Source organism: Lithobates pipiens, unplaced genomic scaffold (assembly GCF_037356315.1).
Source record: "Lithobates pipiens isolate NorthernLeopardFrog02 unplaced genomic scaffold, aLitPip1_a1.2 Scaffold_3, whole genome shotgun sequence".
NCBI classification, from domain to species: Eukaryota; Metazoa; Chordata; class Amphibia; order Anura; family Ranidae; genus Lithobates; species Lithobates pipiens.
In genome coordinates, this window is record NW_027507790.1 from 237598008 (window position 1) to 237614711 (window position 16704).

The window sequence follows — 16704 nt, forward strand, 5'->3', positions numbered from 1 at the left end:
TTAAGGAAAGTAAGCTCAGGTGTATGATGTGTGATCTGCTGCCACACATTTCATTTTAAATGAAAGGGTGGGGGACAGTTCTACTAATGTTCTTCCAATATATTCTGGAAAGGAAAACCAAGGACAGGGTCTATTTTATTTACCCTAAAAAAAAAATATAAAGAAAAATTTTAAAATAGTTACACCTTAAAATCACCTTGAAAATTCCCAATAATTTTTCTTTATAAAATGCTGTTTCCAAATATATGAGAAACAAGTTATTCATACGTACTTAGGTTCACCGATCTTCACACCCGGGTGCTGCGTATATGCATGAGAATGGGTGCTGGGTGCAGATTTAAATGCCATCGGACAGATAGGACACTTGTAGAAGACCTCACAATGGGATCCTTGAATGTGACACTTTAATGCTGCAACTTCTGAGTAGACCACATTGCAGTGCATACACCTGGGAAAATACAAGACACATCTTTAAAAGTCAGTAATCTCAGCTTGGCACAACTGGAGGGTCATCGTCCTCTTCACTGGGGTAGTTTTACCTGATGCCCTCTCAAGAGATGTATTAAGTCACTGCAAAATATTGTATACACAAAGGTCCTTCCCAGATTAACTCACCCTCATTAGTGTACCTATTCAGATCTGCTCCAAGGTTCACGACTTGTCTAATTGCGACCTTACACTACTGATCATTCTGAATATGCAATCACCAGGGCCATCTTTAATATGGATTGGACCCTGGCCAAACATTTTGCTGGGCTTGAGCGCCAGCACCACCCTGAGGAGATTGTGGGGTGTACCTGCTGGAAAGCAAAAGCCGGGAAAACAATTTGCAGGCAGCACAGGCTCAAGGGGCATCTTCTTTGGGCTCCACAACAATGACTGATCCCCTTGTTAAAGACGGCCCTGGCAATCACCTTTAGATCTACCATCAACTATGTGTATGCACAGAGTATGGCCAGCTTAAAGTGTTACTAAACCCAGTAATATGAAAATAGTTCCTCTGCCCCGCCACAGTGCCCAAAGCTTATAAATCTTCTTTTTACATTCACATACTGCCATTATATACCCATTTTTGTTGCTCTGTATACCACAGTCACATGATTGACTGCACAGTTTGTCCAGTGCTGAGGTTTCAGGTAGGAGGAGATTTCCACTACAACCTGTATACAGGTCCACATGTGTGATGTCAATATCATGTGACCTGAACAGTTCAACGAAAACAGGAACTGTTCTCTCCAACAATAGAGACTAAACTGAGCATGTGCAGGAAGGCTACCCTCACTGTATTCTATGGCTTTACCAAGATAGACAGTGCAGGAGGGATGGATCTGCCCATATAGTGTGAAAAAGCCTTTTTACACAATGCAGAGGATTAACCCCTTAAGTTCCGCTGTGAGTATTACAAGCATGCTATTCTGCATATACAGACCGATTTTATTGTTGTGGGTTTAGTAAGACTTTAAGGCCTCATTTAGACTATCAGTTGGGGAGGTCCTAAACTTTCTGTTGAGCCAAACTGCCTCCTTTATGCTGTAAGAACAATGAAAAGGGGTGTATACATGCCATGGTTGCAATTCTTTGCGCAAATTATTCAACACAATGAGACTGGTGGATGGCATGGAACACAATCCATTCAAGCAGATGGGTAAACACCGCAAATGCGGGGTATTTGTGTGGTAAAAATGGGGCTGAAACAAGCAGTGAGAAGGCATCACATTGCCTCCTCACCACTTGCCAATCTTCTCTGAAAAGAGTTTCAGGAGGATCAAGATGGAGGTCTAAAGCGTTCCAAAAGCAGATCACTCTTCAGGAGGGTCAAGATGGAGGTCTTAACCTAGCCTAACAGAGCTGTTTTTAACAAAATGGAGACTTGTCTCCATACAGACACAAACTTTCTGTTAATGAAATGAGTGAAAGATGGCTTCAGCTCCTGTTCTAGACCCCTAAAGAACTCTGCTGATGCGTTTCACCCTCCAGGGCTTAATCGTAGAGGCCAAGAAAGAGCCTCTATAATTAAGCCCCCAAAAGGGTGAAATGCATCAGAGGGCTTCTCTAGAGGTGGAGAACAGGAGTTGAAGCCATCTTTCACCCATTTCATTCATGTTCATGAAAAAGGGAGTCGGTGTCTGTGTGCAGACAGCCGCCATTTTGTTGAAGTCTACTGGAGCCTGACAAACCGGCCTTGTCTGTCTTGCACCAGTCCATTCACACGTTGATCTGACTGATACAAGTTTGGGGCATTTGAGCGGTACCATTTTCATTGTTTTAGGCCAATAAAGCGTTTTTAGGCCAATTACGTTTACACTACTAAGACAAATTCACTTGCCATTAACAAACTTGACAAATCAAAAAATAAAGTTACCATTTAATACTATAGTAAATCGCGGTTTCCACACCTTTTTACCAAACCACCCTTGCCACAAACGCAAACATATGGCGGTATATACATGTTTCAGTCGTGATGCTTTGCATCACAACATTGCATACACGATCTCCACTTTTGTCTTTGGCAAGCAGTACTGCCTTCCAAACGTGACCCATTCAAGTGACCATGGTTGGCATCATAATCCACTGCTGATCGCTCTTCAGAGGGCCAACACAAGTGTAGATAAGACCTACAACTTAGAAAACAAAATCATTTGGATTGAGGAGATCAAAGTTAAACTTCGTGCTCAAAACCATTAAGTGCTTTGGAGAGAATCCAACAAAGCATATGAGGACAAACACACCATCTCTACAATGAATTTCTGTTGGGGAGGGGGAAAGGGAGCTCAGGGAATTTGGTCAAGACTGATGGTAAGAATGAAGCAGATCATAAAATATTGGCAAAAGAATGGAAATTTGCAGATCGGAAGGAGTGTACTTTGGCTTTCCAACATGACAATGAAAGGCAAAGTCAACCCTTCAGCGGCTGCAGCAGAAAAAAAGGGCTGTGAAATGGCAACCATAATCCCTTTACCTCAACATCATTGAGGCACTTTGGGAAGATCTCAAACATGTAGGTCATGGTAGACAACCAAAGAGAGTTTACAGGATCTGGTGGCTCTTAATATATAGGAACAATCTGGTATATTTTCAAACTTGTCCTTCTCATTAAATGACCATTCACAATGACCACAAAAGACTGCAAACCATAATTGATGCTAAAAATGGGCAATATTTTGAACAGGACCATTTTATAATTATTTTTTTTAATACTATGCTTAGAAAATGGTTGTGCCCTTTGGTGATATGCAACATTTTAACACAGAGACCCTTGAAATAACTTTCTGGTCTCAGGGAACCAACTCATGATACATTAGTGGGATTGTCAATGGGAAGAATTACCCCTTAAGCCTAGTACACACTACTAGTGTGCTGAACAAAAAAAATAAAAAATGACAGCTCAGGTCAGAGCTGCTGTACTAAAAATCCGATGTTAGTACTAGAGGTGCACCGAATGGAAATTTTGCTGACAAAGTTGAAAAATGAAGGATGCACTTGGCCAAAACCAAAAATGTCAGTTTTAAAAATATATATATATATATATATATTTTTATATATTGGACTTTTTGTAATTAATATCATGAATTTAAATGAATATGAATGTATTGTCAGCTATTATCGACGACTAATGTAAGAAAAATGCATCCTTTCATGCATGTCTTCACACTGGTTCACAGTGCATTCTGTTGTGATGTTAAAAATCTTGCTTGCTGCATTTTTGGTCAGTTAAAAAAAAAAAAAAAAACACACCTCCCCATTGAAATGAATTGAAAACACATCAATAATGCACTAGTTTTACATTTTTTTATGCAGTTTTTGCAAGTCACATGATCCACAAAACACACACCATAAGCACAATAAAATTGTGGTAAATTGCGGCAAAATGGTGTTCGCTTTCGGCACCTTTTTCTATAATCTGCAAATTGCCAAAAAACTTTTTTGTCCGACATGTCTCGGCTGCCGAGATTTCAGTGCATCTCTAATTAGTACAGCGATCTCCCATAGGCTGAGTGTGCCGATCAGGAGCCGGTTGGCAGACCGTTTTTGGTCATGACTCTTTGACAAAAGCTGGCTGAATGGCCAGCTTCTGTCAGACCAGCTGCCATACACACGGGCTGAATGTTGGGCAGTTTCTATTGAACCACCTGACAATTGGCCTCTGTGTACTAGGCTTTCCAGATACCTAAAAAGATCAATGGTGTCAGTGGGAACTTATCTGAGAGGCAGGAATTGCTCAAGGAACCCCTAGCTGAGAAACCCGGTCAAAAATTCTTCAGTAAACTTAGGAGCACAACTATTTTGGTTGAACTGCATAGGTGTGTTATTTTCAACCTCACCAACTATGTATCTGTAGCTCTAGAACAGAGGTGCTCAACCGTTTGAAGAGCGAGGGCCACTTAAGCGACTTGGTAACCAGTTGCAGGCCACAATGAGAAGAGCAGGCGGATGACGTGCAGAGCGGACACAGACACAGCCCTCTCTACTCTATAGGTCCTCTGATCCGCCCTGACGGAAGGGGATTGATCCCTTTTTGTTTTTTAGCTAATCAGATTGGAGGTAGGTGGGTGTAAAAACACAAATCTGTTGACATCTGCCGTTTCATAGAGGTGAATGGAGGGATTGAGTTGGACCGATTGTGTGAAAGGGGTCTTTCACACAAATGCAGCGCAGTGCACCTGTGTCTTTCCTGTGGGTTAGCTACACTTTGCCATAGACTTCTATTATATCCTGCAGGTGTGGTGCACTTACTGAAAGCTCACCAAACCCGCAGGTAATAACAGAAGTCTATGCCTCAGTGCAGGTAACCAGCCCAGTAACCACTGCGCAGATATGCCCATATATACACTGCAATTTTAGTAATAAACTGACTTTTAATAACAGTCTTCCATTCAGGTATCGCCTGCTGTTGCTGTCCCCGGCAGAGTGAATTTGGCATCACTCCGCCTGTGGCAAGAGATGGCACTATACAGGAAGCATCCGCTTATACAGCTCTACTCCACAGCTGCTTGCTTTGCCGGCTTCATTAACAACTCAGATGCTCTGGGATGGAGGGCCTGCAACCCATGATCTGGGCTTGCCAATCTGCCATCCCACAGAAGGAGGTCGCGGGCCACATCAGAGGGCTCCGTGGGCCACATGTGGCCCCGGGCCACTAGTTGGGCACCCCTGCTCTAGGAGGACAATACCACCTAAACTAAAGAGTTTTCCTGCCCTTCCCAAAAAAATAAAAGCAAAAAATGATTGCCAAATAAAAAGGTCTAGCTAAAGAGTGAAAGTCTATGGATTTAACTGGTTAGTATAGGAACAATTTATTATATTTTTAAACCATATCTTCTTGTTAAGTGACAAAGGCAGGTCCTCCTTTTTCTGGCATTTGGATAAAACTTACCGGAAGCCGATCCTGCGGGTGTAGTGCAGACAGTTCTTGGTGACGTGTGTCTGGAAGTGCGCCGACCTGCAGATTGCCCCACACTCAGGACACGTGTATGGAGATTTGTGCTGATGAATGCGTTGGTGGCAGGCAAAGCTACACGGGTTGGGTAGAAGCATCATACAAACGCTACACGTCTTCTGCAAAAACAAAAGCCAAAAAAAAAAAGATTTGCTGTTCAGTTACTAGAGCTTCAGGAAGCTTTCACTTACTGTGGTTTCTGCTAAGCTGACTCACATGCTGGATTCCTATATATCCAGTGGTGAGAGGTTTCCACCAGAATTTCCAGATCTGCCCTACTGTAAAAATCACTACAAACCCAAATAATGGTAAACTGTAACCACACATGGCATGCAGACAGTTGGCTTGGGCATAATGAAAGACGAGGGTGTCTAAAAGACAGTCGGAGTATCACACACATCAAACGTACAAATCCTTGGATCACCACAGAGGACAGTCACTGGGAATATGCTCAACTCCAACCAAACATTTTTTGGTTTAGGAAAGACAGAAAAAAGGGAGATAACCTATGCCTGTTTTTCTATTGTCACCAGTGTCTCTGTTAAGGATATCCTACCATGCTTTCTTTACTGGTGAGTGACCAAACTGGAAGCAAAAGGAGTTTTCCCTAATGGAGATAAAAATCAAACAGAGTTTTTTCACCCTTCCCCATCTCTACATGGCTCTAAAGCTGGCCACATGTGGAGCAAATTTTGTCTGGTCCCCAATATCATGGCCAATTCAAGCCACAGGTTTCCCTCCCCCAATTAGAAATCAAAGGAGCTGTGTATGGGAAGATTTTTGACCAAACTGTGGCTGCAGCCAATCAGAGGCAGGCATTTTGACAGCCTTGGGTACCAAGCTGTCAGAATACAATAGCTGGCAGGAGAGATTCATCCATCCACACCGTTTAGATTTCTCTTAATTATTCCGTGGGGCTGAACAAAGAGAATTCTTACAGATGTATGGTCTGTTTAATATTTATACTGGTCTTGCCTTCTGTTGGAAATATTTTGCCTACCCCCTGTCTCATTGACCACACTATAAGGGCAATATTGTTGAAAAACAAAGGATTTTAGCTGGTGTCGAGCCTTGATAAAGCTTTTGGTGAGCTATAAAACGGGATAAAGTGATGCAAGTCACTGAGAAGTCTCTAGGTTAAACTGGCCTTAGATGCAGCACATGAGCAAAAGCAAGGACTCATTTACACTTGCTTCGGCTTCAACACACATTAACGCTAGTTTACACTTGCTTCAAAACAAGGCTTTGGACATGCTTTGGTAAAGCTCTCTGAATGCTAATTAAAGCCCCTGTCACTAAATAAAATGGTTAGCTTACACTTGCTTTTGCTTTGCTTCGGCTTCGCTTCAATAGCTTCAGTAGTGCTTCAAAGAGTCTTCAAAGCCTCCATAGAAGTCTACTGCAAATCTTGCTTGAAGCCCCACCAAAGCACCAAGCAAATGCAAGGTGTAAACAGGACTGTAAGCTAACCATTTTATTTAGTGGAAGGAGCTTTGACTGGTGTTCAGAGAGCTTTAGGGCTCATTTACACTTGCTTTGGCTTCAACACACATTAACAGCTAGTTTACACTTGCCTCAAAACATGGCTTCGGACATGCTTTGTTAAAGCTTTCTGAATGCTAATCAAAGCCCCTGTCACTAAATAAAATGGTTAGTTTACAGTCTTGTTTACACCTTGCTTTTTCTTTGCTTTGGCTTCCCTTAAAAAATTATACCCCATGTAGCTTTAGTGGTGCTTCAAAGCATCTTCAAAGCCTCAATGGAAGTCTATGGCAAAGCTCGCTTGAAGCCTCACTGAAGCCTCACCGAAGCCTCACAAAGCCTCACCGAAGCTCCACCAAAGCCTAATGAAAGCCCCATCGAAGCTCCAGCAAAGCCTCATAAAAACACCAAGTAAAAGCACGGTGTAAATAGGACTGTAAGCTAACCATTTTATTTATTGACAGGAGCTTTAACTGATGTTCAGAGAGCTTTAACAAAGCGTATCCGAAGCCATGTTTTGAAGCAAGTGTAAATTAGCCCTAAGCGACATAGGGATCAGAGGATGGAACCTGTGATGGAGTCAAAGGTCCCAAACATCCCCACGAGTGTTGGAGAGTTCGACTGAGGCTGCAGCACTGGAACAGAGAGAAGGTATGAGTCACGGGCTGCCGGGGGCCCAAGTATAACACCGCTTCAGTTGCTAGGGCCCAACAATAAGATTTCTTTTTTTGCCTGACAAGATCACGTTTCTGTGAGAAAATTGATTGGAATTGAGCAACTAGAACAACTTCTCAATAACAGTGGCTGGCCTGCTGACCCACACACAGAAGATGGAGAAGCTGCCTTCCCTATACTCAACCACTACTGAAATTTGGCTTATTTGCAAATTTGTGTCATCAAAGGGACTGTTTGTCCAGCCAAGGCTTTTAGTTATGTAGTGGTGAAAGAAACCCGACAGAGATTCCAACGTATTATCTGTTCATTTTTGCTCACTTCCTATTTTACATGACACCCGTCACCAAGATGGAAAGTAGGGAGAAGTCTGCTCAATAGGATTAGAACTATACAAATTAGATACAGGTTCTAACTCTTCCTTACTCAGTGGTTGGAAATTTGTGTGATCCAGTCAAATTAGCCATTTTACTTTAAATTAGGGCTGTGGAAAATTAAAAATTCCTCGATTAATTGATTCTTTTTTTGATCGATCAACATTTTTTTGATCAGTACTCATCTCTCCGCCGGCTTCCAGGTCTTCAGGGAGTTCTATCGGAGATCCGGTGACGTCATGGACATCAATGTCACTGGACTCCCCCCCCCCCTTCCCAAAGTGCCTCTGTCTGCTAACGAAGGGAAGGGGGAGGAGTCCGGTGACGCACTTCTGATTGAACGCAATGCGTACAGGGGAGGAGCTACGCATGATGTCACCTGCTGCTGACCTATGGAACGAACACAATTGTCGGCTTTACATGCTGTGTTTTTATCACCTTTATATGAGTAGTTTGTGTTTGAACACAAACATTTAATCTTATACTTAAGCGATGAGCACTTAGATCTTTTCTTTCTACCCATGACCTGGCGTCCTTGCTGAGATCTAAGGAGACGTGAGAGAAGTTTATGGTCTGTGTTAACTCTTTTGATACCCGCTTGCATGACCACCTGTTTGCACAGGGGTCCATGCCATAAGGTGAGAGTGATTAGTTAGACCGGAGGTGGAGGGATTCTCACGCTACTGTGGAAAAAAAAAAGACTTACGTCAGTACTACAGTTTGAATTTAAAACGTATTTGTGTGAACTGTGAAGTTAAGTCATGGATTGTTTAAACTAACTAGTGTCGGGTGATTGTATATAGTGTATACCACATTTATCACTGACTAATGCAGAGTTGCAATGGAAGGAGATCAGCTAAAAGTAGTTGGATCTGTATATGCGTTAAAATTAATCAAAATTAGTTGATTAATGGATTAAAAGAAAACAAAAAACGATTAATCGAACACGAAAATTTTAATCAGTAACAGCCCTACTTTAAATTGATAATTTTTGAATGAGGGGCTTACATATTGTCTCATTTAAAATCGTTCTTCTGCATACCAACTGACTATCTCTGGTAGCATGCGCAGCGTCTCTGACCATCTTTGGTATCATGTGCAACATCTGACCATTTCCAGGTAGCATGCCCACCATCTCTAACCATCTCATGTAGCATGCACAGAGTCTTACAGTTTTCAGTGAAATTACATTCACTGAAAATCATGTGCAGCCCATAGAGATATCAGGAGGCTCTCTATATCAAGTAAGTGGACCACCAGTGGTTTCGATCGGTGTTTCTCAACTCCAGTCCTCAAGGCGCCACAACAGTTCATGTTTTAAGGATCTCCATTATTTTTTACAGGTGATTTGATCAGTTTCACTGCCTTAGTAATTACCACAGCTATTTCATCTAAGGGAAATCCTGAAAACATGACCTGTTGGGGGCTTGGAATTGAGAAACACTGATTTAGAGATTGTAGAAGCAGAGGACAGCAACACCATGCATGTCTAGCTGGCCACATAGAATCAAGGGTCCTTTCTATATAACAGATGAGATTAATAAAAAATAATAGCTAAAAAGCTATACCCTTGTGTGTCCCCCATTGGAAGCGTTAGGCAGGCCATAGATGATGCAATTTTCTCTCCTGCAACCACGATTGATGGATAGATTTGGGTACAATCAGCCTGCCCATTGATGATTCAAATCTCGGCCAGTCCCTGCTGAACTGGCCAAGATTCCCACTATCTATGGCCAGCTTTAGTACCACAGCAGAACACCACAACATACACTAGTTGCAGTACCATGCCTGGGCAGCAGATGGCATAAAGTCCTTTGCAGGGTGCATCCACCTGCTAAGCCTTTTAAGACATCCAATCATCATCTCATATGATAACTCATAGTATACGGCTCAATAATATAAATCTAATATAAGACTCATAACCTGCAAAAATATACCCTTAAATTATATGTACAGCCACATTTCTATGGCTAGAGTAGGATATGGTTAAAACCCCTGTCAGTCTTTGCTGTGCCCCCAGTTAGGTAGTAATCACTGGAACAAGTTACTCCCGATCTAAAATTTCTGCTCGCCTAGTTCTCACATGCTCTAGTTAAAACTATAAAACTTTGGATTTCCATTTTTCCATGACACACTTGTCCAATTTACAATGATCACAAGGGTAAATCTCCCTGGCCGGGACACAGACAACAATGAAAACTTGGCAGAGGACCCCATTCCCTAATAGATAAATAAAAAAAATAAAAAAAAAGGTTTTGGCTAGGCATATACCTTAAAGTGGAACTAAACCCATTCAACATATGCTGTGAAGGATAACGGTCACAGTTGCTTGTGCTTTCTACTGAACTGTCAAGTCATCAAATGGCTCGTATCATAACTTCTCATAATTGTAGCACCATGACAACTGCAGATCAGAGGATACGGTGGCAGCTTTCTGGGAAAATAAGGGGATAGGAGGGTTTCGGAGGAGTTCCACCCAAAAGTGAAAGCTCCGCTTATTTGCCCCCCCCCCCCTCCTCCGTCCAGTACCACATTTGGCACCTTTCAGGGGTGGAGAGGGGAGCAGGTACCTGCTTTTGACAGGTAACCGTCCCCACTTTGGAAGTTTGGCCCCCATCCACAAGGCTTCACTGCCAATTTCGCTTAAAGGCAATGGCGACAGCAGCACCCGAGAGCTGATGGAAACAACTGGGGTGCCGACATCACTGGACTCCAGGACAGGCAAGTGTCCTAATAATAAAAGTCAGCAGCTACAGTATGTGTACTGGGGCTTACTAAAACTGAAGCACACTAAATCTGGTGCAGGTAGTCAATTAGCTTCTAACTTCAGCTTGTTCATTTAACCACTTACACACTGGAATTTTTTCCCCCTTAATGACCAGCCCATTTTTTGCTATAAGGCACTGGAATGTTTTAACTGACAATTGCGTGGTCGTGCGACACTGTACCAAAACAATTGATGTCCTTTTTATCCCACACATAGAGCTTTCTTTTGATGGGATTTGATCACCTCTACGTTTTTTGTTTTTTTTTTGCGCTATAAACAAAAAAAACAACAATTTTTTAAAAAGATTATATTTTTTACTTTTTGCTATAATAAATATCCAAAAATCCATTGTGTGGATATGGAAGGCTCCCCACTGGCAGAACACAAAAACACTGCGGGAGTGATTCCCCCATCCACAGGTCAGCAGGTGAGAGGATGTGTGGGGACAGGCTGGGGAGAGAGATCTGTCAGCAGGGGGGTGTGAGGTGGTCATAAGGGATATCAATGAGCGGGTGGGGGAAGTAATTGGGAGTGATATCTTTTGGAGTGGGGTCTGTCACCTGCAGGTTGGGAAATGGTCACCTGTGATATAAGTTGAAGGAAGGTGGCTAACATGGGAAGTGGCCGGGGAGTGACCTGGTTGATGGGGAGTGTGAAATGGATGATGTGTTTCTAGTTTTTTTCACATTTGCGGTAATGCTTACTGCCCTCTGAAAAGTGAACTGTGGTGGATTTCTTTTCAAAGAGTGGTATAGCAGCAGCTGACAGGCGTTCATGAAGTGCCACTGCCACCTCCTTATTTATTTCTTACATTGCTGAATGGTAGTTTTACATTGTTGGACTATGCTGCTACTGTGAGCGAGTTTGGCTTGCAGTTGCAGAGTGGCCCCATTGAAATCAATAGGCGAGTTTGACAGGTGGTGCTACCTGTCAAACTCTGCAGGATCCAAGCTGTCCATTGAGCTCAGTGCCTCTGACAAGAAGTGAGGAGAGGCTCTGTGAGCTCATCCTCTCAGTCTGCTGCAAACAGAGTGTGCCAGCTTGTATTTAAACCGGCCACTCTGTATGTAGCTTCTGACAGGCTGCTGAAGGAGCACCGTATCTCTGGAACCATAGATGATAGGAGCCTTAAATTTTGACCAGTGGTGGGGTAGGTCTTCAGATACTTTGGGGTCTCTGTGACCCCTGGTCGTCGAGCCATGATCCTCGAAGTCAATCGTTCTTGTTTTTTTGTTTTGTTTTTTTGGTAAATGGGCCTATCTTAAAGGTAAGTGGTCTGCAGCTGCAGCTCCAATAGCCCCTATGTTAATCTGGCCCTGCTAGAAGCAGATTGGTTTTTATAGCTGCAGCAGATTTTGCGCGCTTCAGTTTTAGTAACCCAATTCCTATGTGTCAAGAGAACAAAATATATGGACCGCGATTGCGGTCTTTCTTCTGCAAATGCTAGAGCCTGGCTGTTCCTGGCTTCAATACTTTTGAGCTATACTGTATGCGGCATGCATGCAACAAATTAAAAAGTTGGAGCAAGGTCAGAATCCCTCATTCTCTATACTTGTTATGGGCACAGTTAAGTAATGGAACGCCCCTATTCTCCCCATCCTGATTGAAAACTGATCTTCCAGATCTAACATCTCAATCCTCAGAAGAAAGGGAGGAAAAAGTAGCTCACGGTAAAAGCCAAGATTTAGTTCATTGAAGCAAATCAATGCACAGACAAGACCACCAGGTGCAACGAACCCTGACAGGTTTCATTGCTAGCTGAAGTATATTGATTTGCTTCAATAAATGTAATTTTGGTTTTTACAGCAATCAGCTTTTCCCCTTTTGAGGGCTGAGGTGTAGGATGTGGAGCAGTTCACAATTGTGGGGAGCCTGTTATTGATGCTCGGTGGCTGAAGAGAAGGTAAAGCCTGCAGCGGAACATTATTCTCTTTATACATCAACTGATCTGGTTGTTTGGGGGACTTATTCCATAGAGCAACAAAAAATAAAATACATTCTTAGCTAACCAAACCCTAGTAAACTAAAATCTGATTGGCCTTCATAGATAACTCAACCTTTGCACATCCCTGATGCTCTTTGATTTGCTTAATAGAGAACATTAAAAGTGTCCAAGCTTAATCTGCAGGTGCTGGTGGAAGCCACTGCTTAATTCGAAGGCAGCCTTAAAAAAGAAGGGTCATCTTAGCATCAAACTAAACACTTCTATTTATATACACACAAGGTACCGTACTTGTCCAGTTGCATCCGCGGCTTGTTGGTAGTGTGTTGCTAAGGAGGTTTCATCTGTAAAGACTTCATTGCATTCCAAACACTTCAGACTATGTCTGCAGAGTTTAGATGAATCTTCATCCAAAGGCATTGCTGGGGTAACAGGTGCACTGGCAGGAGCAGAAATCACTGGTGCAGATGCTCCTGGCAGCACCTTTGATACTGGGTGGGCAACTGCAATAGCTGGGCTTTGTCGCGGAGTCAGGGTCGTTGGAGCGGTAACGTTGTTCTGGGACGAAGCGATCATTTGGTCTACTGGCACTGGCTTGAGGATAAGGTGCGAACACTGCATCACGACTCCTTTCTCTTTATGAGCACGTGCATGCGACAAAAGACTGCATTTATTGTAAAAAACTAAATTTTTCGCACAATGGTTGCAGGTTACTTCAATCCTAACACTTCGGCGATCATAATGTTGCAAAAGACTCTTTTCAAGTGCAAAAGCGTCTCCACATTCTAAACACTTGTATCCCCGTGCTGGCAGGGTAATTCCTGCATTCGTTGGGGGACTCAGGTTGGGAACATAGACTGGAATGGGATTAACACTACTAAGTACTTTGTTAAAGGCCTCCACCACAGAACTTTGGGAGGAAGCCACTACTTGGACTCTGGACACCTTCTTGGGTTGAGTCACAGCAGTGGTCGATACAAGAGTTTGTTTGATTTGCTGCTGGGTTTTAGTTAACACTTGACGAAGCTCTGAAGTAGCTTGAGAACCTTGAGGCAAGAGGTTAAGATTGGCAAAATGAACTGTCTTTGGCACAAGTTTTGCGTTGGCAAGACTGGAAGCTGGGACCACCACGGTTTGCTGTTGGATCGCACTGGCTGCTTTGATGATAGCATTGCTGGCACTTTGGACAGATGCAGCAGATATAACTGTGGCTTTAACTGTGGTATTGTTACCGAACTTCAAATTTATCACTTGCGAGCCTGCCGTTTTTACTGCAGATACAGGTAGGAAAGCTGTAGCCACTGGTTTAATTGTAACCTGTTTTGGAGTGCCATCTGTTGCCACAACCGCATTAGTAGAAACGGTTGTTTGCAAGGATGCCCTAGTAGGTGAAGAAAGAATAGCAGCAGCAGCAGATGTTGGGGATGACAAAAGAGAGGAGACTACTACTGGCGAAGTTTGATCTGATACTGTTTTCGTACCTTCAGCTTCAAAATCAGGTAAAACTCGTGTGACAGTTCTTTTGATTTCCCCAGAGGAAGTCTTGATGGTCTTAATTCTTACTTTTGGTATAGCGGGAGTTGAGCCACCAGATGATGGAGATCCTTTGCTGCTGTTCTCACTCGATACACTCCTCGGGCTGTCTGATGGCTTTACTGAGGTCCTCTTTGTACCATCAATCAGATTTTGCATGGTCAGTTGAGCTTCAGAAGACTTTATGCTGGCCAATGGAGTGTCAATTTCTTTTGGCACTTGAGAGGACTCCTCTGGAATGGTGTGTATATCCTTTGGGTCACATGTTGCCTTCTTCGCACTAAGAGCAGCAATGGCAGCAATGCATGATGAAAGCTTTGCAGAAGACTTTAGCTTCAGCTGTGCTACATTTCCCCCATTTACTTCACTTTTTTCAGAGTCCAGTTTGCCATCAACAGCTTTGCTCTCTAACATTTTTTGAGCACTCTCTTCCAGCTTCTCATCAAGTTTTTTAAGTTTAAAGGTGTCAAATACGGAACCAACCTCATAGTCTTGTTTGCTCTCTTTGCTTTTTTGCAAGTTGTTGGAGATAGCAGTCCCAGGCTTTATTAAGTGTTCGACAGCTTTGTCCCGTTCATAGAGATGCTGAGTTAATATACTGGAGCCAAAACCTGGACACAAGGCTTCTCGGTCAGGAGGGTCGTCCACTTCAATTTTTTCATCATCGTCAAATTCTTCAGCACTGGAAATGGGACTGAACTGATTAAAGACAGTCTCTTTGTGAATGGTGCCAGATGCAATAGCTTTTTCCTTTAGAGATTTCAGCCCTTCCTTGTTAAACCGTTCAAGATTTGAAATGGTGAGAAAGCCATTGTGCAAGCCATTACCGGTTGAGTGATGATGATCTTTGTCTGATGTTTCAGAAGATTCGATGGTTCTTATGTTTTTCACTATAACACTGACACCAACATCCGACGATGAAGGGATGTGGGTATCATCGTCGCCTTGGGCATTTTGCTTCATGTGATCATGTTCATCATGGCCAGACTCAATAGCTGCCTTGGGATCCACCATATCAGGAATGTCAAAAGCTGCAAGAAGGTCGTCAAAGTCTGGGGTCTTCATATCTCCCATGATCACAAGTTTGTATTCATTCAACACTGCAAAATAAAATATGGATTAACATACAGAATTTGGACATATAAAGTCATGAAAATCTTTGTTAAAATATACAGCACGTATATTTACTGCTATACAACTACATTATATATGGCAATTGTGTGGACACCCCTCCAAATAATTGAGTTCGTGTTTTCAAGTGTGAAGATTATGGTTAATGGTACAGCATACAAAGTTATTTTGAGCAATTCTGTTGTTTCAACCTTGAGGCAACAGTTTGAGGAAGGTCATTTTCTGTTCCAGGATGACCGTGCTCCTATGCACAAGCCAGGTCCATAAAGATATGGCTTTAGGAGTATGGCATGGAGGAACTCAAGTGACCCGTACAAAGCTCTGACCTCAACCCTACAGAACACCTGTAGGATGAATAAACACGCTGACTGCAACCCAATTCTTACATCAGCACCTGACCTCACATATGCTGTTTCTGTACAAATTCCCACAGACACGCTCCAAAATCTTCTAGTAAGCCTTCTAAGAAGAATGGAGGGTGTTATATCTGCACAAAACAGTGCAACTCTATTTTAAAAGGAAAGGTTCACCATAAAAAATAAATAAATAATTATATTAAATGCACTTTTTTTTTTTTTACAGGTAAGTGCATTTATAATTTTTCATTTCTGGAGCCTCTAAGCCCTTGTACACATGGTCAGAGGTTCCGACGGAATGTGTCCTATCAGACCGTTTTGTTAGATATTCCGACTGTGTGTGGTCTCCATTGGACTGTTTCCGTTGGAATATCCGACGGACCAACTTTTCCAACTTGCCAGTAAAATTTTCCGACAAAATGCTCCTATCGGACATACTCCGATCATGTGTAGCCTACTCCGACGGACAAAGTGCCACGCATGCTCAGATCAAATTCCTAGACCAAAGCTATTGGCTACTAGCCTGAACGTAGTCCCGTCGTAACGAAATAACGTCATCACGTTATGTGCAATCGGATTTTCCGACAACTTTGTCCGACCGTGTGTATGCAACATCACTTCCGGACCTCTTCCGGAATTAATCCGTCACAATTACTCCAACGGATTTGGTTATCGGAAAAACTCCGCGGCTCACAGTAGGGGTCCATTGCGTCCTGGTTCACCATTTTAGGTCCGCGTTCAGCCCTAATTTTGGGCTGAATTCGGACCTGAAACAGACAAAAAGACGCACAGCGTTTTTGTGCAAAACGTATCGAACCTGCTGCGGAGATATGTGAACCGACTCCTTAGAGAGCCAGTCAAAATCTCCTGCTATTGGGAATTGGATGTGGGGAACCAGCATCCAATTCGCAATGGTGCAAACCCAGCCTAAAGCATTGCACCCATGACGAGAAGATCGCTGGTACCATGCAGGTTCTCCTGCAGACCTGTCAGTACAAGCAGATACAATC

General features: G+C 42.8%; 1 protein-coding gene across 1 annotated transcript in view; it reads right to left on the minus strand.

The window, feature by feature from the left end:
• ZNF532 (zinc finger protein 532) overlaps positions 1 to 15296 on the minus strand; it is an 80919-nt gene extending 65623 nt beyond the window's left edge. The window contains exons 1-3 of the mRNA XM_077462916.1: positions 12966 to 15296; positions 5375 to 5556; positions 272 to 448 (exon numbers count right to left, since the gene is read on the minus strand). Of these exons, the coding sequence (XP_077319042.1) occupies positions 272 to 448; positions 5375 to 5556; positions 12966 to 15281 (2675 nt within the window). The 5' untranslated portion in view covers positions 15282 to 15296. The remainder of the gene's footprint in view (positions 1 to 271; positions 449 to 5374; positions 5557 to 12965) is intronic.
• Between the last annotated feature and the right edge of the window lie 1408 nt (positions 15297 to 16704).